Source organism: Diabrotica undecimpunctata, chromosome 1 (genome assembly GCF_040954645.1).
Source record: "Diabrotica undecimpunctata isolate CICGRU chromosome 1, icDiaUnde3, whole genome shotgun sequence".
Taxonomy (NCBI): Eukaryota; Metazoa; Arthropoda; class Insecta; order Coleoptera; family Chrysomelidae; genus Diabrotica; species Diabrotica undecimpunctata.
Window position 1 is genome coordinate 20018094 of NC_092803.1, and position 27311 is coordinate 20045404.

At 31.7% G+C, this 27311-nt stretch overlaps 2 protein-coding genes across 2 annotated transcripts in view; both read right to left on the bottom strand.

The window, feature by feature from the left end:
• Window positions 1-2523: 2523 nt before the first annotated feature.
• On the bottom strand, window positions 2524-3917 carry LOC140433683 (uncharacterized). The gene is made up of 2 exons (XM_072521679.1): window positions 3848-3917; window positions 2524-3731 (listed from the first exon to the last, which is right to left on the bottom strand). Exons 1-2 carry the CDS (start codon window positions 3915-3917, stop codon window positions 2524-2526), a joined length of 1278 nt encoding a protein of 425 aa, XP_072377780.1.
• A 1194-nt stretch (window positions 3918-5111) lies between these two features.
• LOC140433726 (uncharacterized) overlaps window positions 5112-27311 on the bottom strand; it is a 31390-nt gene continuing 9190 nt past the window's right edge. Inside the window, exons 3-8 of the mRNA XM_072521720.1 lie at window positions 27162-27172; window positions 22892-24386; window positions 19743-19840; window positions 16100-17160; window positions 14359-14395; window positions 5112-8005 (exon numbers count right to left, since the gene is read on the bottom strand). Coding sequence (XP_072377821.1) covers window positions 7080-8005; window positions 14359-14395; window positions 16100-17160; window positions 19743-19840; window positions 22892-24386; window positions 27162-27172 — 3628 coding nt within the window. The 3' untranslated portion in view covers window positions 5112-7079. The remainder of the gene's footprint in view (window positions 8006-14358; window positions 14396-16099; window positions 17161-19742; window positions 19841-22891; window positions 24387-27161; window positions 27173-27311) is intronic.

Below are 27311 nucleotides of genomic sequence, written 5' to 3' on the forward strand. Positions count from 1 at the left end.
AATTGAAACGGAGGATTCAAGAATGGTTTACAGAAAACGGGATTGCATACGAAGAATCAATGCTCAAAATTTAGCTACTTGACATTGCACGGTTAAGGAAAAGTGAACATCTTAAATATGCTGTAGATGAAACTGAAAAAGATTATGGCGTCAAAGTTCTGCGTCTACAACCTTATCATTGCGAACTTAATCCCATGGAACTTATCTGGGAGCAAGTGAAAGGGGAAGTAGCACGCAATAACGAAACGTTCAAATTAAACGAAGTTAAGGAACTTTTGATTCAAGCAATCCTCCATGTAACTCCTATTAGACAGCGTATAATATGTTCTAATAGTTTAATTAGAACATCCTCATAAAAAAACTGTTTAAATAGAATAGTACAATGTTTTGTTACATCAAACATTATTTTTATTTTGTTTTTATAGAATTTTATTTTGTTTTATAGGATTTTATTTTGTTTTTTTTTTTTATAAAACAAAACAAAATAAAATTTAAGTGTTTTGTTTATTTTATTTAATAAGACAATATGGCTCTTGGCGAACACCCATTTAAAAAAAGTAACGCGCCACAAGACATACCTCTGGGGTGGTGTGGAAACTGTCTTAAAATTTGTTTTAAAAAAATTTCATTGTGTAACTCTTTAAGGACGGGTCACGTCAAAAGACGTTTTAGCGTAACTTCCACGACAGCCGGGTGGTATCAGTAAGCTTTCTGCAAAATTACTTGTTTTTTATAGCTTTTTGTTTGTGGCATTCTGTATTTTTAGGGGAATGTAGGGAATGAGCCACAAAATATTTATTCATATGTTTATTTACTGACGTTTCGATCTCTATATCCAGAGACCGTTTTCAATTATACAAATGATAGTAATATTTATTTTCTATGGCTTTTTGCTTGTCGTTCTGTATTTTTATAAATAATGTTGGGAATAAGCCACAATATATTTATTCAAATGTTTAATTTACGGACGTTTCGATCTCTATAAAGAGACCGTTTTCAAACATCCAAATGACAGATATATTTATTTTTCTATAGCTTTTTGTTTGTGGTATTCTGTATTTTTAGGGAGAAGGTTGGAAATAAGCCACAATATATCTATTTACATACGTTTACATACATCCATATGTTTAATACGCTGATGTTTCGATCTCTATTCCGTTTTTAAAGATAGAAAGAAAAGAAATCATCTTTGAAAGCGGTCTTTGGATATAGAGACCGAAACGTCAGTTAAAACTTGTAAATAAATACATTGTGGCCTATTTCGAACATTAATATTTGAAAAATAAAATATAATTGACGTTAAAATAAAAGTGAGTGTACGTTACTAGATTTTCATATGTCTTTCCGCATTTCAGCGCCTTTAAACGATGAATCACTCTCCCAAATAGTGAACTTATAGCATAATTTAATACACTCCCTCGACGAGGGCATCTACACGTTTCACGTGTGGGTGCCGATATGAATTCAAATGATTTGAAGAATTTTTTAAAAGAAACGGTGCCTGAAATATGTTTTGTTTGTGAGGAATGGAATAGAACTGATAAGCATCATCTTATAAAGGGTCCTTCCCTTTAGAAAGTCTAGACAATGTATACAACCCATCTATATGGTCCAGTGGATCTGTCGTAAGAAGATTCAAATTCATTAAACATTTTCGGGAAAGAACGCAGTCAGCAGACAATTCGTAACTTTGACTACAGATACAGATGTGCCTGCAGCAGAGACACGGGAAGAAAACTCCTTTGAAATCAAACATATCGGGACTTTACAAAACTGTAGTGGAAATGCAGCAGTCTGCACAAATGGAAACAATCTAGATCGAGACATAGGAAGTTTAGAAGTTCCTGAAAATCCAATTCATATTTTGAATAGCGAAAGCCTGGTGAGTATGTTCCATGTTAATGTTCAATGTTTAGCAAATAAAGGACAAATGATAGATTTATTTTTGTTGAAATTTACCTTCGATGTTCTTTGCTTCTCAGAGCACTGGCAGAGCGAAGCAGATCCCCGATAAATAAACATCGATGGGTATTTACTTGTTAGCGGTTTCTGTAGGAAGAAAGTATCCATATCGAATAATTCAACGTGAAATAATCAAAAAAATGTTTTTTTACTTTTTTTTTAAATTGTTTAAAGGAATCTTTATTTTTGATTTTTAAAAAAATTTCTAGCATCAAATGTAAGCAAGTTACGCTCAAAACAAAGTTGATCCCTTTTTTTGGTAAAAAATAATCATGAATATGATCTGTAAGTTTCATCGGTTTAAAGAGCTTATTTTTGAAAGATATTTACATGAAATCGGCCAATTCGTCTTCCAGTCGAATTGTCTCTTAGGTTATAGATTAATGGAGAGATCACATTTACTACGGTACACAGAACAGATTTTTGACAAGTTGTGAAAGTCTTTGTGGAAATATTCACACAATTAAACACTATCACTATGTCCGTATGTCCAGAACTTGAGTCGTCGTTTGTGTTTATAACTACCGGTTCAATTGGTGGTAAAGTAAGATATTCTTTTTCTTATACTTGAACATGAGCTACACAATTTTTCCAAATGTCAGTTTTGTTAAGTTCTTTGATCACTGTTCTTATATTTTGGACAACAACGTCACTTAATTGGGGAGATTGATTCATTTTCCGCAATTCCTTTTTTACATCGGCCCATATCATTTCAATTGAGTTGAAAACACAATGATATGGAGGGAGCCGTAAAACCGTATGCCCTTGGCGTTCAAAGAGTTTATCTATTACATATTCTTTTTGAAAATTTTGTTGCTTAATTAATTGCAACAATTCCTTTTTGGTGCATTTACTAGGTGTTGCCATGGCTTTGTTCTCCATAAATTCTATGATATCTCCCTTCTTGGAGCTAGTATTTGGAATTTTGGTGTAGAGTCTAGAATGGTATGACGCATTGTCCATTACTATCACGGAATTTGTTTTAATATTCGGTAAAAGCTGTTCCGTTGCCCATTTTTCGAAAAGTTCAGCCGTCATATCCTCATGATAATCAGCTGATGACTGTTTAATGTTTTTGGCCGATAATAACAAGACATTAGGTACAAACCCGCTCTTAGTTCCAGCATGTAGAATTATAATTCTTTTTCCTCTCGAACAAGGAGTACTCAAGTAGCACTTTTTGCTATCATCCATCCAGCGATATTGAACTACACCATGGGTGTCAAACCACGTTTCATCACGATACATAATGTCTCTATTGTCATCTCGATATTCCTTTATTTTACGTAAATAATGTTGCCTCTGTATCACAATCCTTGTAGATTCCATAATTACCATTCTCTTGTCTAATTTTTTATAACTAAATCCGCATTCTATTAAAACACGCCTCAATGTATCAAGGGATTTATATGCATAATCGGGATATATTTTCAACTTGTCCTGAAGCATTTCCAACGTTGGAACTTTGTTGTCCTGATAAAATTCGTATACATAGCGACAAATAACGTCTTTAGTGGCCTTATCAATCTTTTTAAGGTTTTGTCCAACTGTTTGACGTTTAACAGAATGATCACTTACATCGCCAGCTGCAATAACACGTAAAACTGTCGTACGCGCAAGTTTGGTAAGTTCACATATCCTTAACACAATATTATTTTCCGAAAGTGTACTATTTTCGCTTCTTAAACAGGAATATATATTTAGAATAATCCTTTGCGCTTGAATATGTAAATCCTTATTTACAAATTCCCAATTTATTGGTGTTAGATCTAAAAGAAATATTTTTACTTTTAATTGTTAAAAAAGTAGATTAAGGGTGAATATTATGCCCGAGCATCCCTATACAACTAATTATTAAACTTGTTTTAAATAAGAATTTACATACCTAAATCCTCCGTTGGATTGTCGCTAGTATTCTCGTTGGTATCACATTCAAATGGTCGCCAAAAAGCCATCTTTAATGTATTTACAACTTATTTCTACTATCTTAACTCAAACTTAACTAAAACACAACACTACCGTTTGCACAAAAACATTAAAAATATACGTGAACTTGCTGTCGTACACGACGATATATCGACGACTGAATATATCGTTTAGTATGAGAAACCTGAGAAGGCATTTTTGACCAGATAACGATCAAGTTTGAGCGTAATAACTTCCAAAGAATTTGACTAATTACACTTCAGTAGTGCCCGATAAGATACGTAGAAAGTAATAAGCCACAGCTGCAATGTGGACAATACCGTTAGTGATCAATTAGAAATAATGTTTATATTTCTGAATTATTCGAGACTGGACCCGAAAAATTCCTTAACTTTTATTGAAATTTAAAATTGATGATTAAACGTATATACATACATAATGCAAATGAAATGTAATGTGCTTATTAATTTTATTATAAAAATAAAATAATTATAAGTTTATCACGACGACACTGTTATTGTGTTTATTATATGCTTGCCGCCTTTGAAACATGAAAAGCAATTTTTGCCAGATAACGGCAAAGCCAGATTTGGTTTCAGTGTATGCACTTCCGAAAAATTTGACCAATTACATTTCAGTATTACCCAATAAGATACGTTAAAAAGTAATAAGCCACGCCAATATCCATGTGGACTAATACCAGGAATAATCAATAATTACAGAATTACAAAGATTTATCTTTATTTCTATGTTCGCCGTAGAATTACTGACCGGACACCAAAAATTGTTCTTTCCCAATTCATATCGTTTCTACTATACGACTATCGCATAAAAATTATTGATTACTTATTATCCAACAACAGTGATGCATAGAAATCGAGTAAAATTAAATTCTGTACATAAGTCTAAATTTTATAAAAAAGAAGGCAGTAAAAAATCTATACAAATACAATGTAAACTGTGTTACAAGAATGGGAAACGTAAGGATCCCAAATATTACTGTTTTGTTACGTCTAGAACGTTTTCCAGAATTTCATAAAGAAAATAAAGATGATATTAAAGGATAAGTAGTCATGTGCAAGTTTATTGCTAGATATGAAGCTCCTTTTTAAATTCTTTCTGAACTTTTGTTCATGAGTGAATTATAATTTTTTGTTTCAACTTATGTGAAATTGTTGTTTAAATTTTAGTTTTAAAAATAAAAGATAGCGAATTTTATTTATTTCAATGGGTAAAACACCGCCATTACACCAATGACATCTTACACTAAACTGCTTAAAACAAATTTATCACTTATTAGACTTTTTTCCAGTGTGTATCCTTAAATGGTTTTTCAAAGATGCTCCTTGAGTAAATTGCTTAGAACAAATTTCACACTTCGTCGGCCTAATGTGTTAACCTGCTAACTCCATTTTTTGGTCAATTTTACTTTTCGAGCCCGTCATAAAGTTGAGACGATTACCTTCCTTATGGTAAAGGAATAAGGTCGATATCAATATTCAATTGGGTAGAAACGCCGTACACGAAAAACTGCGTTGTACCCAATAGCAAAACTACACATCGAAAACCTGCTAAATCCTCGTGGGACCTTAGTTGCGTACTGACAATGGTCCGCCGTGAACGTGGCTGTTGAAAATATTGAAGTTTTTGAATGTTTTTATAAAATATTTTGAAAATAATTTGATTATAATACCGTCACAAATTGAAAAAGATTTCCAAACAACTAATATTTTGATTTCAAAGGATATAAATAGTTCAGCCATTCAATCATTCGAAATAATAAGTCATGAACCAAGCCTATATTCACTTCAAGCTATTTCTAATACTCCAGATGAAACGCCAAGCATTATAGACAATATGCACGCTCCGGATGAAATCATATTACCTCTTGTTAATTCCAGTCATCAAGTTGTACCCAATCCACCTATATCCGATAATAGTGATACAAAACATAATAAACTTGTGTCTTATTCTGATTTTGACTCAGACTTGCTTTCTGAAATAAGAAAAAGTAATAAACGAAAGAAACGGTTTCAAGTCAGTAAAAAGAATGGTTTTCGGAAAAGAATAAAGATAGAAGAGAATGTGGTAAAAGCTATTTTTTAAGACAGAAGAAAGAAGACTACTATGATTACATGAAACCAAAAGAGGCTCGTTCCATCAAATTAAGATGCACTTGTAAAATCGGAAAGTACAGTACTTTAAAATGTGAAACCATAGATAAAAATTGAAGAAATGATATTTTTAAACAATTTGGGAGTTTTACTTGGGGAGAAAAAAAACCCTCGTCAACAAATGGGTAACCACTATTGATACAATGCGACCACGAAATCGGAATACCAAAGAGATAACAAAGAGAGCTAATACATTTATTTATCATTTAAAAGTTAATAATGAAAACGTTAAGGTATGTCGAACGATGTTTTTGAACACTTTAGATCTAGGAAGGTGGACTGTACAAACCTGGAAAAAGGACTTCACAATGCAACCTCCTAGTATATTGAGGCGTCACAATTAACCATCTAAATTTTTTTATATTTTTGCAATTTATTTTGATGTACCTTTGAATTTAGAGTGTTTAGAAGACTGTTTTTTGTGAAAAATTTAATTATTTTTAAAAGTTTAGTTTTTGTTTCAAGAATTTTTTGATTTTATTTTTCTTTTAAATAAGTTGTCTCTTAATATTAACTTTGATTAAGTTTTAATATTGACTGTGATTTTAATGATTAAGATAAAAGTGTAGCTAGTGAAAAATACTTGGGTACAACATTTAATACGATGTTGGTTATTGTTTATAAAATAATCTATAATATTGTTTCATGTTTAAAGACTGATTCTGTTGTTAAACATTTGATAATAAATATTTTAATAGAGACTGTATTTATCTGATTATTTTATTATAAACCTTAACTAAAAATCACATTGAAATGTCATTATGTTCATTTAAGTGTTATAACTGCTAAGTCCTCAATCAAATTTAAACCTTAAAACGAAAAACTGCCAAGTTATTATTTTTTGATTTTTTTTACCCTGTACTTTAGGTACTCAAGCATTAAAACTTACAAAATGTCTAGAATCATCATAGGAACCAACGGGATCCTTAGAATCTTGATATGTAAAAAAGAAAAAGTATTATTCAGTTTTTTCTCCCTCTTGTAAACTATGCAAAAACGGACTTGCAGGATAACAAATTAGGCCGACGACTTGTAAGGCTTTTCTCCAGTGTGTATCGTCAAATGGTTTTTCAAACTACCTGCTACAGTAAACCTCTTAAAACAAATTTCACACTTGTACGGCTTTTCTCCAGTGTGTATCCTTAAATGATTTTTCAAATGTCCAACTTGACTAAATTGCTTAGAACAAATTTCACACTTGTAAGGCTTTTCTTCAGTGTGTATTGTTAAATGGTTTTTCAAAGATGTTCCTTGAGTAAATTGCTTAGAACAAATTTCACACTTGTAAGGCTTTTCTCCAGTGTGTATCCTTAAATGAATTTTTAAATACCCTGCTTCAATAAATTGCTTAAAACAAATTTCGCACTTGTAAGGCTTTTCGCCAGTGTGTATCCTTAAATGCTTTTTCAAACTATCATCTCGACTAAATTGCTTAGAACAAATTTCACACTTGTACGGCTTTTCTCCAGTGTGTATCGTTAAATGCTTTTTTAAAGTTGTTGCATCAATAAATTGCTTAAAACAAATTTCGCACTTGTAAGGCTTTTCGCCAGTGTGTATCCTTATATGGTTTTTCAAATGTCCAACGTGACTAAATTGCTTAGAACAAATTTCACAGTTGTAAGGCTTTTCGCCAGTGTGTATCCTTAAATGCATTTTTAAAGCCCCTGCTTTAATAAATTGCTTAAAACAAATTTCGCACTTGTAAGGCTTTTCGTCAGTGTGTATTCTTAAATGATTTTTCAAAATTCCTGCTTCACTAAATTGCTTAGAACAAATTTCGCACTTATAAGGCTTTACTCCTTTGTGTATCCTTAAATGATTTTTTAAATATCTTAATACAGTAAATTCCTTCAAACATGTTTCACATTTATACGAATTTTCTCGTGTGTGTGTTACCAATGATCTTTCGGATTTCGTTTTAATCTCGTCCTGACGTAAACCTAAAATAAAAATAAAACTATAAAACTTTGCGCGCAGAAACGGCAGATTATAAACAAAATGTAACAACTATAGAATAAATAAACAAAACTAAGCTATGACAAAAGTTCAGATGATTTTGATAACTAATTAGCTTTATTATTTTTGTGATGCTTATGATAATTATGTTCTGATTCCTGTTTGTTTTCTGCAGTACTTCAGTCCACTTAGCACATATCCATCCAATATACATTTTAAGACATATTTGACCAGGTATATTTTCCTAGTGACAGTTATGTTCACATCACATTACTATCTAGCATGGTATCTCCTTGCGCCTCATGTGACCGAGCCTTTAATTTAAATATTTGGCGGAAAAATCAGAACGGATATTCTCAATAATGAACTATTAAGAACGTTAAAAGCATTGGAAACTGAATGTGGCCATAAAATAACAAATAAAAACACCCAATATAAGCAAATCCATTGGAAGCTGCAGATAATTAAAACGAATTAATTAAACCAGGGAGATAAACACTATTATAAATTAAATTACTACATACAATTAATCTGTTAATATAAGCAAACCATTGAGCTCTCCAAACTTTGGGTATCGTTTCATTAGGCCGAGTCTGAAACGATTTCTCTCGGCGACTTTTTTCCGTTCTGTGGTGTTTTTCTTCTAATTTTCACCCGTCTGATAGGAAAAACGCAAAACAAGTTCCGTCAGACAATATAAAAAGTTCTTTTTGCTGTTATTGATAAAATTATCATAAAAAAACGGGTGTGGCAGTCCAGTGGTACTGCCGGTAGAAGTTATACTTCTATACACGCGTACGCCGTTACAAATTTTTATAGGAGTCAATCTGCACAATCATTACATATGTAATGCTATAGGTAAGAGAAAGCAGAAAGAGGAACAGAATTAGGTATATAGGTATATGGTGCATCGTTTGCTGTATATAAACAACATTTGACTTCTAATGGGATGATTTCATCAAAATATAAAAATATTTTGATGAAAATGTATATTTTTATTTTTATATATGTATGAAAGGAGTTGAATGCAAAAAAATTTTTAAACACATACTCTGCAGTAAAATTCCAGTGGCGCACCCAGGGGGGGGGTTTGGGGGGTTAAACCCCCCCCCCCGGACCATATTCCGACAGTGTTACTCACACATTTTAAGGTCTCAAAATGGAGGTAACATCATAAAAAAATTTCGGTGACCAACCAAAACCCCCGCAGAGGCAAATTCTAGGTGCGCTACTGTAAAATTCATTGTTTATTTTGTTATTAATATAAAAATACAATACAATACACTGCAACATAATTCAATATAATAATACAATACAAATTAAAATGCAATATTTATAAGTATTTAAAAATGACAATATACATAACTTACTTACGCAAATGTTTAACATACGCATATAACTTCAAAAATTGAACATTGAATCGCTGTTGTAAACTTTTTATTCCAAACTCCATTAAAAATTTGTAAAATCGTTATTTTTATATAGATAAACAACAGTATCATTTTTAATCCTATCCTATTATCGAATTTTTCGTTTCTAACAATAATTTTTTCAAAACAATTTTTTTTTTTGGAGCAGGTTAGAGTATTTTTTATATACACCTGTTTGTAAAAATTTGTTCAAAATACATTTTATTGTTTTAAACACAGTAATTAATATTTTTAAATATTTTTTATTAAAAAAAAAACAAAAAGTTGCCTCACCGTGACATGATAGCACATTGCCATGACCAGAATTCAAACCTAGGTTACCACGGCCACAACGTAAGATCCGACCAACTAGTCCACTAGCCGATCACGGCTAATTAGGCGATGTGTATTACGATTCTAGTTCGAATATTTTAAAACTCTAACTCAAGATTCCATTAAAACAAATTTAGGTCAGTTGTTTACAAAAGAAACAATGTACTTAATATTAATTTAATATACCATTTTATATAAATAAGTACGCTAATAATTAAAAATAAAGTAATCAATTAGTAGAAATAACAATAAATAAATGTTTCCGATTCTAAAAATGCTAAGATATTAAATAAATAATATTCATCAGTATTTAAAAATGACAGGAGGTATACATAACTTACTTACCCATATGTTTAATTTACCATGATAATAATATTAATACAAATTTAATTAAAATGGAATATTCATAAGTACTTAAAAATGACAATATACGTAACTTACTTACGCATATGTTTAATTTACCATGATAACAATGTTATTAAAAAAAATATTGTTCGGTGATACAACTGAATATTTAATTTTTGTTTGTTGTGTATATAAGTACACATTTGAACTTTATTAAGATATTTACAAGTTTTAATTTATAATTTAACATGCCTAACGAGGCTTGTTACTCCCGTGCAAATATCCGATTCACTCCCGTGCAAATTTCCAAAGTCGAACGCGCGTATAGGAGTATAACTTCAAAAACCAACAACTCGGATTATGTTGTAAATTTTCTTTTTTTTTTTAATTTAGCATTTTTGCGTATATTACATATATTTAATAAAATTAACGTGGGGTTTTTAAATATTTCAAAAATAAAAAAGGGAATTCATATTAAGATTCGAACTCACATACACCAGCGTCTGAACCAAACACGTAAAATATTTGCCAATTAGATATGACCCAAACGTATTTCAAAATTGACAGTTCTCAATATGCAGTGATTTATTGATATTATTATTTTGAAATACAAAAGACTAAAATAATTATGAACATTTAATAAATGATACAAAACATATCACACAAAGAATAATATTAATAAATATCATATTATATTATATATATATATATATATATATATATATATATATATATATATATATATATATATATATAAATATTAAATATATTATATACAAATGGAACATTTTTATTCTCGAGAGAGCAAGAGAGAGAAATATATCTTCTGTCTCTCTCTTACTCATTTTCTTACATATGTAATGATTTCACCGATTCACTCCCGTACAAATTTCCAACGTGGAGCGCGCGTATAGAAGTATAACTTCAAAAATTAGTTGGTTATATATGAATTTCGTCAAAGTCGTTTATCCGACCTATATTTATCATCAGACAACTTTATTTTCTATTTCCTTAACGAAAAGAAAATTCCTACAAAAAATTATGTTCGTGATGTTTTTTATAAATTGTCAGCTAATTAATTAAAAGAATATATTGTCTTACTTTTTTTTTCCGATTTTCCTGTTCGACCGGTGAAATGTTTCGTAAAAATTAGATGAAAACTCCCCAGGTCCAAAAAAAGTCGCAGAGTATGTATCATTTAACTTTTTTGCCGAGTGGCACTCTAACTATTATTGATACTTGGAATTAAAAGGTAGCCGATGATTCAAAAATTAGTACATCGTTTTAAATGATATGAATTTGGAAACATTCAGGAACTGAAAATTATTCCACTGTTATCCCAGATGGAGCAACCGCGATTCCTGAGTATGGAGGCCGTGCACCGTTAGGAACGGGAAATTCGCAAAAGCCACACCTACTACACCGGTATCACCGCAGAAAGGCCTTTCAGATGCCCCATTTCCCTGGGCATTAAAGGTTCAAAACAATAAAACCTTTAGTCTGATCTAAAACAATAAAGATATTTTTTCGCGACTAATTATTTGCTCGTTTTTAAAACACTGAGAGCATTATTTGCCGAAGAAAAGATTAATTTATTATGGCCATGGCCGGTCTTGTTAACATTTCCAAATCGAAATATTTTGATTTTATTAGTATTGACGGAATCATAGGCCTCCGTTACCATTAATTTGACTAAAAAAATTAAATTGTATTAAGATATCACAAGAAAATAGATTAAGAACAATACGAAGATTAAAAATCAGAACATTTTTAGATCCCTTTTCTTCCTCATGAAGCTTGTTTACATCATGCCTAGAGAAAGAATTGGTAAATTTTTTCAATCTCAAGTTTTAACATTTCCTTTTCAAAACAGTTATTTCAGTTTTAAGGCTTCCAATTTTCCAAATAAGTTTGTGTAAACTTTTAAAAGATAAACAGCAAACGCAGCAGAAATTAACTAAAATTCTTTTTTTTTATATAACAACAGCACTAGTTCAGGGGCACCTAAACATGTGCAATTATCAAACTAGTGCACAGTACCATGGCAGCTATCACACTTGACGAACTTATCAGCAAGATTACCTCAACAACTGGAACATTTGCTAACCATATAGAAAAGGAAAACGAAACAATAAGATGCACTAACGATAGGAGTTATATTAATATCTCGACTTTAACGATTAAAGATATACATTAAAATTTATCCTCAAGGGAAGTTGTTTCTACAGCAAACATGTCAAGTTGGCCATATTTTGTGGAAATTAAAAAACTGTTGTATTTTTATATTTATTTTAAAATTGATAAATCAACTGACCACTAAAGTCATAAATAAGTATACGCATTATTTATTTTATAACTAATTTTTAACTATTAACACGTTAACGTCGGGAACCGCATATAGGTACGCGCAAAAGTTTTCTTGCCACAGATACGGGAGACGCAGATTTCTAACATGTCATCGCTTATTGAATTTCTCACAGCTGCGATGAACTGCGTGGGAGTTGGAGTGAAGTCAGTACATTTGAAAAAAATGTTGTCATTTGTTGACGACGGTGGTGCGTGCATAATTTGCTTTTCAACCACATTACCTTCATTTAAGTATTTTGAATTATATTAATAATTTTTTTTTAACAAATGGATTCGAAAAAAAGATATCTGGCTGAAGAAGAGTTAGAGAAGCTTTTGGAAGAGTCGGATAATGATGAGGAGTTTAGTTTTAAAGCAGAAAGTAACACAGTAAACGAGAATGAAGTAGACGAACAAATAATAACTGATGTTGTAACGATATAAGGGGTAGAAGATTGGGGATAGAAATTACTGGGGGTGGAGATAGGGCAAGCAAAATAATCGTTACTTGTGCGAACGGCACTCAGGGTTTGTTAGGAGAGCTGGGGTCGTGGGTAAGTAAATGACAAAGGGGTCGGATTGGAGCAACTACAAAATATGAAACAAAACGTCATGAATCTCTTGATACAAACAAAACAAAAAGGAACAGGAAACACCTCTAGTAATTTTAAAAAGGGCGCCACTTCGAGGTGCCTAATTATAACCATTACAACAGTTAGTTCTAACTATCGAAATAATTATTAAAAATGAAAAACATATCTTTTTCAAATTAAACTCAAAAAAGGATTAGTTAAAAAAATAAACAAAATGTTAAGAAAAAAAATTTAACATTTATTGTGTCTTACCACAAACAGTTACAAAATAGACAAACAAATTTACTATATGAATAGTTACCAAATACAAAAATATAAAGAGAAACTTACATGTGTCCTATCTGTTTACAATCTCTGTTGCTACAAATTTTACAAAATTGCATGGAGCTTAACCTTCTTTAACAACAAAACAAATGAATATCAAAAATAATAAAACGAGCTGTCATAAGTTAACATTAAATTTAAAAAAAATCTGAACAAATAAATTGACAGCTAAAGTCAAAACCTAAAATCTACAACTTTAAATATTACAATTTTTTAAATTTTAATGAAAGCAAATTATTATTATTAAAAAAATGTCTGTCTTTACTTTAAAATTTGAAAGTTACCTGGATTTCACTTGATCACATATTAAATTTATGAGGTTGGAAACTGGAGTTGAACTCTGGACACGAACACACGAACAAAAGGACTGCATTTTACACTGCGAATTGGACCTACCGTTTGAGGCCGAAGCCGGAACTGAACACAAAACATGACTCTGTCTCTTAAAAAACAGGAACAGGTATAATTAGACGGCATACACATTAATTTGCTACGATTAACTGAGACTAAAATTGTTTTCCATAACGTAAGACGAAGATTTCCCTGAAAAGGGATAAAAAAAGAAAACTACAAATTCGACGTGAATTTGGACATAACGCTGGAGCCTATCACTCTTGACTTGACCGCAGCTCCAGCGAAAGTGATAAAATTATCTTTTAAATTCATTCGCTTAACTTGCATAAACAAAACATATAAACTGGAATATTTATTTGAAACGCAAAATCGGGCGGTTTGAACAAAGAAATATCGAGGAACATACGCCGCTGCGAAATAAATAAACAACTCTAAGATGGTTTATATTAACTCAAGCCGACCTAAGAAGGAATTGAAATATATTTCTGGTATTTTAACTTAAAAGATACGAACTAAGAAATATGGAAAAAATTCTTCGTTATTATAATGCATATATGAGGGGATTTCAAGAAATTTACAAATACTACATTGTATCAGATACAGAACTAGACCTGGAAGTAGAAAATCCAGTACCGAGTTGATCTGCTGATACTGATGAACTTGGTAAGTTCTAATAAATATATAGTAAAAATTAGTTTCAGTTATAATTTTATCTGTAGAACAATTTGACTTATTTTTATATTATTTTTTTTACTTTCAGCTGAATCAAGACGGAAAAAAAAAATGAGGTTAGTCGATAATGATGATGAGATCCAGTCGCAAAAAGACGGTGATGTATATAAACCAAAAACACATCCCTTTTCAGATATTTTCAAAAATTTTTACGCGAGACCCTTATTTATTGATTCAACGAAGTTTTCATTTTGTCGACAATAACGACGATACTAAGAAAAACGATAAACTACATAAAATAAGGTTAGTTGTATCTCATCTTTTGAAAGCATACAAAGATGTGTTTTACCCATTCGAAAAATGCATTGATGAAAGTTTGATGTTGCTCAAAATAAGACTAAGCTTCAAACAATACATACCTTCGAAAAGATATAGATTTGGGGTTAAATTTTTTTTATGTGACTGTGAGACTGGATACATAATAAATTTTTATATATATTGTGGGGCTGGAAGTAATATACCAGAAGAGGCTAATAATGTCAGTAAATCCGGAAATGTTGTTCTTGCTCTCATGAAAGATTACCTAAATGCTGGCCATACTCTATATACTGATAACTGGTATACCAGTCCAAATTTGTATAGCTTACTGTGGTCAAAAGACAAATGCATGTGGCACTGTAAAGAGTAATAGAAAAAACATGCCTTCTATGCCTTTACATAAAAAATTTACTTGCGCTCAAATGGCAAGACAAACGCGAAGTTCGTATGTTGAGTACATTTCATAAACCAAATATTGTTGCTACGGAAAAAAAGGACCATGCTGACAATATTATATCAAAACCTCAGGTAGTAGTTGACTATAATAGTAATATGGGTGCTATAGATCGTACAGACATGTTACTAAGTTCGATCGAGTCTGCACGAAAAACCATTAAGTGGTACAAAAAAGTATTTTTTCGACTTCTTGATATGTCTATTCTAAATGCGCACGCTGTCTACAAAATGAAAACGTCATCTAAAATATCATTGGCAGAATTTCACCTTACATTGACACGAGAAATTCTAGAAAAATTTCATATAACCAAACCAATCCACTAAAACTCATGACCATCTAGAAACTCCTTTGCGACTCATTGAGAGGAACTTCCCATTACGTTGGGAAACGACTAATCAAAATAAGAAAACCAGAAAAAGATGTCCCGTTTGCAGTAAAAAAAAGTACACAAAGAAACAATCTATTGTTGCCTACAGTGTGAGGTTCCTCTTTGTGTGGTACCTTGTTTTGAAAACTACCATAATAAAAAAACATACTGGGTCTAAACTTCTATATCTGGATATTCTAATATAGAATTATATGTTTTAGTTTTTTGAATATTTTCTTTGATTTATATGTATTTTTATAAATAATTAATAAAACATTTATCTTCTGTCCTTGTTTTTTCAATTTTACATTTACGAACTTGTTTACAACAAAAGTCGCGAAGCGCACTGAAGCGCAAGACACAAAAACTCCCGTATCTGAGGCATGGCACGTTGAAAAACTGCCGTCGTGAAAGGGTTAATCTATAGTGGGTAGTAATCAAATTACTTGTTTGAATAATTTGCTTGCAAGAAATTACATCCTTAATAAGGCTTTTCCACAAATGAAATCTTACACTAAACTCCTTAAAACAAATTTAACACCTATTAGGCTTTTTTAAGCGTGTATTCTTAAATGCTTCTTCAAATTTCCTGCTTCACTAAACTGCTTAAAACAAATTTCGCACTTGTACCGCATTTCTCCAGTGTGTATCCTTAAATGCTTTTTCAAATGTCCAATTTGACTAAATTGCTTAGAACAAGTTTCACACTTGTAAGGCTTTTCGCCAGTGTGTATCCTTAAATGTTTTTTTAAAGTCCCGGCATCACTAAATTGCTTAAAACAAATTTCGCACTTGTAAGGCTTTTCGCCAGTGTGTATCCTTAAATGCTTTTTCAAATGACCAATTTGACTAAATTGCTTAGAACAAGTTTCACACTTGTAAGGCTTTTCGCCAGTGTGTAGCCTTAAATGGATTTTCAAACGTCCAATTTGACTAAATTGCTTAAAACAAACTTTACAGTTATAAGGCTTTTCGCCAGTGTGGATTCTTAAATGCTCTTCCAAATGTCCAATTTGACTAAACCGCTTAGAACAAATTTCGCACTTGTAAGGCTTTTCGCCAGTGTGTATCCTTAAATGTTTTTTTAAAGTCCCGGCTTCACTAAATTGCTTAAAACAAATTTCGCACTTGTAAGGCTTTTCCCCAGTGTGTATCCTTATATGCTTTTTTAAATGTCCAATTTGATTAAATTGCTTAGAACAAGTTTTACACTTGTAAGGCTTTTCGCCTGTGTGTATCCTTAAATGTTTTTTTAAAGTTCCAGCTTCAATAAATTGCTTAAAACAAATTTCGCATTTGTAAGGCTTTTCGCCAGTGTGTATCCTTAAATGCTTTTTCAAGTGTCCAATTTGACTAAATTGCTTAGAACAAATTTCACACTTGTAAGGCTTTTCGCCAGTGTGTATCCTTAAATGCATTTTCAAACGTCCAACTTGACAAAATTGTTTAGAACAAATTTCGCACTTGTAAGGCTTTACTCCTGTGTGTATCCTTAAATGATTTTTTAAATATCTTAATACAGTAAATTCCTTCAAACATGTTTCACATTTATATGAATTTTTTCGTATGTGTGTTACCAATGATCTTTCGGATTTCGCTTTAATCTGGTTCTGACGTAAACCTAAAATAAAAATAAACAATAAAACTTGGCGCGCATAAACGGCAGATCATAAACAAAATGTAACAACTATAGAATAAATAAACAAAGTAAAAACTAAACCATGACAAAAGTTCAGATGATTTTGATAATTAATTAGGCATATATAATTTTATAAAGTTCGACGTTGACAGTTACGTTCACATCACATCACTATCTAGCATGGTATCTCCTAGCGCCTCATGTGACCGAGCCTTTAATTTAAACATTTGGCGGAAAATTCAATCCAGATTCTCAATAATGAACCATTAAGAATGTTTAAAAGCATTGGAAACTGAATATTTCCGTAAAATAACAAATAAAAACTTATCCAATACAAGCAAGTCCATTGTAAGCTGTAGATAATTAAGACGAAGATAACATAAAATGTACACTTACTTGGTTATCTACTTATAATAAAAGTTTATGATAGATACACTCTTCAAACTTTGATATCGCTGCATTAGGCCGAGTCTGACACGATTTCCCTCTGCGACTTTTTTCCGTTCTGGGACGTTTTTCCTCTAATTTTCACGGTCTGACAGAAAAATCGCAAAACAAGTTCGGTCAGACAATATGAAAAGTTGTTTTTGCTGTTGTTAATAAAAGTATCCCGAAAAAATTAGTTGGTTATCTCTGAATTTCATCACAGTCGTTTTTCCGACCTATATTTATCATCAGATGGATGGATGTGATGGACTATAGTGTCTCTTATTTAACCTGGCATTAGAAAAAATAATTCGAGAGTCGCAGATTACTACGAATGGTACTATATTTAACAAATCAGTACAAATTGTCGGATACGCAGATGACATAGACATCATAGGTAGGTCCACAGAATCTCTCTGACTGAAGCATTTCGGTCGTTAAGAGCATCTGCACACAGAATGGGACTAAATATAAATGTTCAAAAGACCAAATATATGCGTTGCACTAGGTCAAGCAACCCGACACGAATAATAATTGATGACCTAGAACTGGAAGGTGTTGACACCTTCATATACTTAGGGTCGCTGCTAACCAATGATAACAACGTCAGTGAAGAAATCAAAAGAAGAATAGTGCTCGCCAATAAGTGTTACTATGGCTTAAGAAGACAGATGGCATCAAAAATGCCTAGAAAAATTAAACTGACTGTATACAAAACACTAATAAGACCAGTGCTAACATATGGTTCAGAAACTTGGACACTAACACAGAATGACCAAGAATTGCTCAAACGTTTTGAGCGAAAAATACTAAGACTAAGGTTTGTGGCGCATAGTCAGAAAAGTTTTTGACCGAAGAGGGCCGATCGGACAACGAAGAAGAGGAAGACCGAGACTTAGGTACCAAGACAACCTAGAAAATGATTTGAAGTCTATCGGAATTAGAGCATGGAGAAGAGTTGCCAGAGACAGGGGCGAATGGAGGATTGTTCTGAAGAAGGCTTTGGCTTATAAAGAGCTGTAACGCCACTGATGATGATGATTTATCATCAGACAATTTTGTTTTCAATTTCCTCAATAAAAATAAAATTCCTACAGTTGGCTATATACCATAAATTACAAAAGTTTTATTTAGAAATCCTTTATAAAAGGTATATAATTATAATTTGTCAGCTATTTAATTAAAAGAGTATATTGTCTGACTTGTTTTCCGATTTTCCTGTTTGATGGTTGAAATGTTTCGTAAAAATTAGGTGAAATACGCCCCAGGACCAAAAAAAGTCGCAAAGGATCTATCATTTAATTTTTTTGCTGACCTAAATATTATTGATACTGGGAATTAAAAGGTACCCGATGATTCAAAAATTAGTACATCAATTTAAATAACTTATAATGAAGTAAAGAGCTTTAAAATTTGTATATTGGTATAAAAACATTTAATTAAAACTTGTTAAAAGTGTCGTCCAAAATTTATAGATGCATAACGTTTTCAATCTAGCTCAGATCATCCTCACTGCATTCTTTTGGTACTTGTAGCTAACACTAAAATTGCATATAGGCATATATTGATGTCTCCACCAATATACAAATTTTGCAATTTTTTACTTCTGTAAAAGTTTTTTAACTATGGCATACAGCCCACTACTGGGATTTTCCCATTAATTTTTATGTTTTTAAATGATATGAATTCAGAAACGTTAAGAAACAGAAAATTACGAGTATTCCACTGGTATCCCATATGGAGCAACCGCGATTCCTGGGTATGGAGACTGTGCACCGTTAGGAACGGACGTGGTGGCCAGACCCTCCGGATGGTCGACAGGCGACGTAAGTGAACATCGTTTGCCAAACCAGCAGCCAAAAGAAAGGTCACTAGCTTGATGGACGGACACATATTTCGAGACGAGCCTAGATGATTTGCGATAATGAAGGTAAACCAGGGAGAAATTTGCAAAAGCCACACCTACTATACCGGTATCACTGCAGAAAGGGCTTTCAGATGCCCCATTTCCCTGGGAATAAAAGATTCAAAACAATAAAGCCTTTAGTCTGATCTAAAACAATAAAGATTTTTTTTCGCGGCCGATGGTTTGCCTGTTTTTAAACACTGAGAGAATCATTTGTCAAAGAAAAGATTACTATAATATGGAGTGGCCGGTCTTGTTATCATTTCCAACTCGAAACATTTTGACTTTATTAGTATTAAAGGAATCAGGCCTTCGGTACCATTAATTTGGCTAAAACAATTGAATTGTATTAGGATATCACAAGAAAATAGCTTTAGAATAATACGAAGAATAAAAATCAGAACATTTTGAGATCCCTTTTCCTCCTCATGAAGCTTGTTTACTCCATGCCTAGGAGAAAATTGGTAAATCTTTCAATCTTAAGTTTTAACATTTCCTTTTCAAAACAATTATTTAAGTTTTACGGCTTTCAATTTTCCAAATAAGTTTGGATACACTGCAAACGCTGCAGAAATTAACTCAAATTTCTTTTTTGAACAACAGCACTAGTTCAGGGGCACCTAAACATGTGCAATGATCTAACTAGCGCACAGTACCGTGGCAGCTATCACACGTGACGAACTTATCAGCAAGATTACCTCAACAACTGGAACATTTGCTAACCATATCGAAAAGGAAAACGAAACGATAAGATGCACTAACGAAAGAAGTTATATAAATATCTCGATTTTAAGGATTAAAGATATACATTCAAATTTATTCTCAAGGGAAGTTGTTTCTACAGCAAACATGTCAAGTTGGCCATATTTTGTGAAAATTAAAAAACTGTTGTATTTTTATATTTATTTTAAAATTGGTAAAACAATTGACCACTACATTCATCAATATTTATTTTAGAACTAATTTTTAACTATATTATTCTCTAGTGGGTAGTAATTAAATTATTTGTGTGAATAATTTGCTTACAACAAATTTCACCCTTAATAAGACTTTTCCCCAAATGATATTCTACACTAAACTACTTAAAACAAATTCATCTATTAGGATTTTTCCAGCGTGTATTCTTAAATGATCTTTCAAAGTTCTTGTATCATTCAATCGCTTAAAACAAATTTCATACTTTTACGGCTTTTCTCCAGTGTGTCTTGTTAAATGCCTTTTCAAACTTCCTGCTTGAGTAAATTGCTTAAAACAAATTTTGCATTTGTACGGCTTTTCTCCAGTGTGTATCCTTAAATGTTTTTTTAAAGTTCCAGGTTGAATAAATTGCTTAAAACAAATTTCGCACTTGTAAGGCTTTTCGCCAGTGTGCATCCTTAAATGTATTTTTAAAGTTCCTGCTTCAATAAATTGCTTAAAACAAATTTCACACTTGTAAGGCTTTTCGCCAGTGTGTATCCTTAAATGCTTTTTCAAATATCCAATTTGACTAAATTGCTTAGAACAAGTTTCACACTTGTAAGGCTTTTCGCCAGTGTGTATCCTTAAATGTATTTTCAAACTTCCAATTTGACAAAATTGCTTAGAACAAATTTCACAATTGTAAGGATTTTCGCCAGTGTGAATGCTTAAATGCTGTTTCAAACGTCCAACTTGAATAAATTGCTTAGAACAAATTTCACACGTGTAAGGCTTTTCGTCAGTGTGTATATTTAAATGATTTTTCAAATAATCATTTCGACTAAATTGCTTAGAACAAATTTCACACTTGTAAGGTTTTTCTTCAGTGTGTATTGTTAAATGAGTTTTTAAATGTACATTTTGTCTAAATTGCTTAAAACAAATTTTGCACTTGTAAGGCTTTACTCCTGTATGTATCCTTAAATGATTTTTTAAATATCTTAATGCAGTAAATTCCTTCAAACATGTTTCACATTTATACGAATTTTCTCGTGTGTGTGTTACCAATAATCTTTCAGATTTCGTTTTAATTTCGTTCTCCCTTAGACCTAAAATAAAAATAAAACTATAAAACTTTGCGCGCAGAAACGACAGATCATAAACAAAATGATATAACAACTATAGAATAAATAAACAAAGTAAAAACTAAGCTATGACTAAAGTTCAGATGATTTTGATAACTAATTAGGTATATCATTTTATAGAGGGCACATATTTCGAGGCGAGCCTAGAGGATTCGCGATAAGGAAGTAGGGCTAAATTCGCAAAAGCCACACCTACTATACCGGTATCACCACAGAAAGGGCTTTCAGATGCCCCATTTCCCTGGGCATCAAAGATTCAAAATAATAAAGCCTTTAGTCTGATCTAAAACAATAAAGATTTTTTTCGCGGCCGATGGTTTGCCTTTTTTTTAAACACTGAGAGAATTATTTGTCAAAGAAAAGATTACTACAATATGGCGTGGCCGGTATTGTTATCATTTCCAACTCGAAATATTTTGACTTCATTAGTATTAAAGCAATCAAAGGCCTTCGTTACCATTAATTTGACTAAAAAAATTGAATTATATTAGGATATCACAAGAAAATAGCTTTAGAACAATACGAAGAATAAAAATAAGAACATTTTGAGATCCCTCTTCCTCCTCATGAAGCTTGTTTACTCCATGCCTAGGAGATAATTGGTAAATTTTTCAATCTTAAGTTTTAGCATTTCCTTTTCAAAATAATTATTTAAGTTTTACGGCTTTCAATTTTCCAAATAAGTTTGGATACACTTTTAAAAGATAAACAGCAAACGCTGCAGAAATTAACTCAAACTCTTTTTTGAACAACAGCACTAGTTCAGGGGCACCTAAATATGTGCAATGATCAAACTAGTGCACAGTACCGTGGCAGCTATCACACGTGACGAACTTATCAGCAAGATTACCTCAACAACTGGAACATTTGCTAAAAATATCGAAAAGGAAAACGAAACGATAAGACGCACTAACGAAAGAAGTTATATGAATATCTCGATTTTAAGGATTAAAGATATACATTAAAATTTATTCTCAAGGGAAGTTGTTTCTACAGCAAACATGTCAAGTTGGCCATATTTTGTGTAAATTAAAAAACTGTTGTATTTTTATATTTATTTTAAAATTGGTAAAACAATTGACCACTAAATTCATCAATATTTATTTTAGAACTAATTTTTAACTATTAATCTCTAGTGGGTAGTAATCAAATTATTTGTTTGAATAATTTGCTTACAACAAATTTCACCCTTAATAAGACTTTTCGCCAAATGATATTCTACACTAAACTACTTAAAACAAATTCATCTATTAGGCTTTTTCCAGCGTGTATTCTTAAATGATTTTTCAAAGTTCTAGCATCATTCAATCGCTTAAAACAAATTTCGTACTTTTACGGCTTTTCTCCAGTGTGTCTTGTTAAATGCCTTTTCAAACTTCCTGCTTGAGTAAATTGCTTAAAACAAATTTCGCACTTGTACGGCTTTTCTCGAGTGTGTATCCTTAAATGATTTTTCAAATTTCCATCTTGACTAAATTGCTTAGAACAAATTTCACACTTGTAAGGCTTTTCGCCAGTGTGTATTCTCAAATGACATTTAAAATGTTGAATTTGACTAAATTGTTTAAAACAAATTTCGCACTTGTAAGGCTTTTCTCCAGCGTGTATCCCTAAATGTTTTTTCAAACGTCCAATTTGATTAAATTTCTTAGAACAAATTTCACATTTACTAGGCTTTTCTCCAGTATGTATTTTTAAATGCCATTTCAAACTTCCTGCTTGAGTAAATAGCTTAAAACAAATTTCGCACTTGTACGGCTTTTCGCCATTGTGTACCCTTAAATGAATTTTTAAAGCTCCTGCTTCACTAAATTGCTTAAAACAAATTTCGCACTTGTAAGGCTTTTCTCCAGTGTGTATCCTTAAATGCTTTTTCAAATTTCCATCTTGACTAAATTGCTTAGAACAAATTTCACACTTGTAAGGCTTTTCGCCAGTGTGTATTCTTAAATGACATTTAAAATGTTGAATTTGACTAAATTGTTTAAAACAAATTTCGCACTTGTAAGGCTTTTCTCCAGTGTGTATCCCTAAATGTTTTTTCAAACGTCCAATTTGATTAAATTTCTTAGAACAAATTTCACATTTACTAGGCTTTTCTCCAGTATGTATTTTTAAATGCCATTTCAAACTTCCTGCTTGAGTAAATGGCTTAAAACAAATTTCGCACTTGTACGGCTTTTCTCCAGTGTGTATCCTTAAATGTTTTTTTAAAGTTCCAGGTCCAATAAATTGCTTAAAACAAATTTCGCACTTGTAAGGCTTTTCGCCAGTGTGCATCCTTAAATGTATTTTTAAAGTTCCTGCTTCAATAAATTGCTTAAAACAAATTTCACACTTGTAAGGCTTTTCGCCAGTGTGTATCCTTAAATGATTTTGCAAATGTCCCATTTGACTAAATTGCTTAGAACAAATTTCACAATTGTAAGGATTTTCGCCAGTGTGAATGCTTAAATGCTGTTTCAAACGTCCAACTTGAATAAATTGCTTAGAACAAATTTCACACGTGTAAGGCTTTTCGTCAGTGTGTATATTTAAATGATTTTTCAAATGATCATTTCGACTAAATTGCTTAGAACAAATTTCACACTTGTAATGTTTTTCTCCAGTGTGTATTGTTAAATGAGTTTTTAAATGTACATTTTGTCTAAATTCCTTAAAACAAATTTTGCACTTGTAAGGCTTTACTCCTGTATGTATCCTTAAATGATTTTTTAAATATCTTAATGCAGTAAATTCCTTCAAACATGTTTCACATTTATACGAATTTTCTCGTGTGTGTGTTACCAATAATCTTTCAGATTTCGTTTTAATTTCGTTCTCCCTTAGACCTAAAATAAAAATAAAACTATAAAACTTTGCGCGCAGAAACGACAGATCATAAACAAAATGATATAACCACTATAGAATAAATAAACAAAGTAAAAACTAAGCTAGGACTAAAGTTAAGATGATTTTGATAACTAATTAGGTATATCATTTTATAGAGGGCACATATTTCGAGGCGAGCCTAGAGGATTCGCGATAAGGAAGTAGGGGGAAATTCGCAAAAGCCACACCTACTATATCGGTATCACCACAGAAAGGGCTTTTGAGATGCCCCATTTCCCTGGGCATCAAAGATTCAAAATAATAAAGCCTTTAGTCTGATCTAAAACAATAAAGATTTTTTTCGCGGCCGATGGTTTGCCATTTTTTTAAACACTGAGAGAATTATTTGTCAAAGAAAAGATTACTACAATATGGCGTGGCCGGTATTGTTATCATTTCCAACTCGAAATATTTTGACTTCATTAGTATTAAAGCAATCAAAGGCCTTCGTTACCATTATTTGACTAAAAAAATTGAATTGTATTAGGATATCACAAGAAAATAGCTTTAGAACAATACGAAGAATAAAAATAAGAACATTTTGAGATCCCTCTTCCTCCTCATGAAGCTTGTTTACTCCATGCCTAGGAGATAATTGCTAAATTTTTCAATCTTAAGTTTTAACATTTCCTTTTCAAAATAATTATTTAAGTTTTACGGCTTTCAATTTTCCAAGTAAGTTTGGATACACTTTTAAAAGATAAACAGCAAACGCTGCAGAAATTAACTCAAATTTCTTTTTTGAACAACAGCACTAGTTCAGGGGCACCTAAATATGTGCAATGATCAAACTAGTGCACAGTACTGTGGCAGCTATCACACGTGACGAACTTATCAGCAAGATTACCTCAACAACTGGAACATTTGCTAACCATATCGAAAAGGAAAACGAAACGATAAGATGCACTAACGAAAGAAGTTATATAAATATCTCGATTTTAAGGATTAAAGATATACATTTAAATTTATCCTCAAGGGAAGTTGTTTCTACAGCAAACATGTCAAGTTGGCCATATTTTGTGAAAATTAAAAAACTGTTGCATTTTTATATTTATTTTAAAATTGTTAAAACAATTAACCACTAAATTCATCAATATTTATTTTAGAACTAATTTTTAACTATATTATTCTCTAGTGGGTAGTAATTAAATTATTTGTTTGAATAATTTGCTTACAACAAATTTCACCCTTAATAAGACTTTTCGCCAAATGATGTTCTACACTAAACTACTTAAAACAAATTCATCTATTAGGCTTTTTCCAGCGTGTATTCTTAAATGATTTTTCAAAGTTCTTGCATCATTCAATCGCTTAAAACAAATTTCATACTTTTACGGCTTTTCTCCAGTGTGTCTTGTCAAATGCGTTTTCAAACTTCCTGCTTGAGTAAATTGCTTAAAACAAATTTCGCACTTGTACGGCTTTTCTCGAGTGTGTATCCTTAAATGCTTTTTCAAATGTCCAATTTGACTAAATTGCTTAGAACAAGTTTCACACTTGTAAGGCTTTTCGCCAGTGTGTATCCTTAAATGCTTTTTCAATTGTCCAATTTGACTAAATTGCTTAGAACAAGTTTCACACTTGTAAGGCTTTTCGCCAGTGTGTATTCTCAAATGACATTTAAAATTTTCAATTTGACTAAATTGTTTAAAACAAATTTCGCACTTGTAAGGCTTTTCGCCAGTGTGTATCCTTAAATGTTTTTTCAATTGTCCAATTTGACTAAATTGCTTATAACAAATTTCACACTTGTAAGGCTTTTCGCCAGTGTGTATCCTTAAATGTCTTTTCAAACTTCCAATTTGACAAAATTGCTTAGAACAAATTTCACAACCGTAAGGATTTTCGCCAGTGTGAATGCTTAAATGCTGTTTCAAACGTCCAACTTGAATAAATTGCTTAGAACAAATTTCACACGTGTAAGGCTTTTCGTCAGTGTGTATATTTAAATGATTTTTCAAATTTCCCATTTGACTAAATTGCTTAGAACAAATTTCACACTTGTAAGGTTTTTCTCCAGTGTGTATTGTTAAATGAGTTTTTAAATGTACATTTTGTCTAAATTGCTTAAAACAAATTTTGCACTTGTAAGGCTTTTCGCCAGTGTGTATCCTTAAATGATTTTTTAAATATTTTAATACAGCAAATTCCTTCAAACATGTTTCACATTTATACGAATTTTCTCGTGTGTGTGTTACCAATAATCTTTCAGATTTCGTTTTAATTTCGTTCTGGCGTAGACCTAAAATAAAAATAAAACTATAAAACTTTGCGCGCAGAAACGACAGATCATAAACAAAATGATATAACAACTATAGAATAAATAAACAAAGTAAAAACTAAGCTAGGACTAAAGTTCAGATGATTTTGATAACTAATTAGGTATATCATTTTATAGAGGGCACATATTTCGAGGCGAGCCTAGAGGATTCGCGATAAGGAAGTAGGGGGAAATTCGCAAAAGCCACACCTACTATATCGGTATCACCACAGAAAGGGCTTTTGAGATGCCCCATTTCCCTGGGCATCAAAGATTCAAAATAATAAAGCCTTTAGTCTGATCTAAAACAATAAAGATTTTTTTCGCGGCCGATGGTTTGCCTGTTTTTAAACACTGAGAGAATCATTTGTCAAAGAAAAGATTACTATAATATGGCGTGGCCGGTATTGTTATCATTTCCAACTCGAAATATTTTGACTTCATTAGTATTAAAGAAATCAAAGGCCTTCGTTACCATTAATTTGACTAAAAAAATTGAATTGTATTAGGATATCACAAGAAAATAGCTTTAGAACAATACGAAGAATAAAAATAAGAACATTTTGAGATCCCTCTTCCTCCTCATGAAGCTTGTTTACTCCATGCCTAGGAGATAATTGGTAAA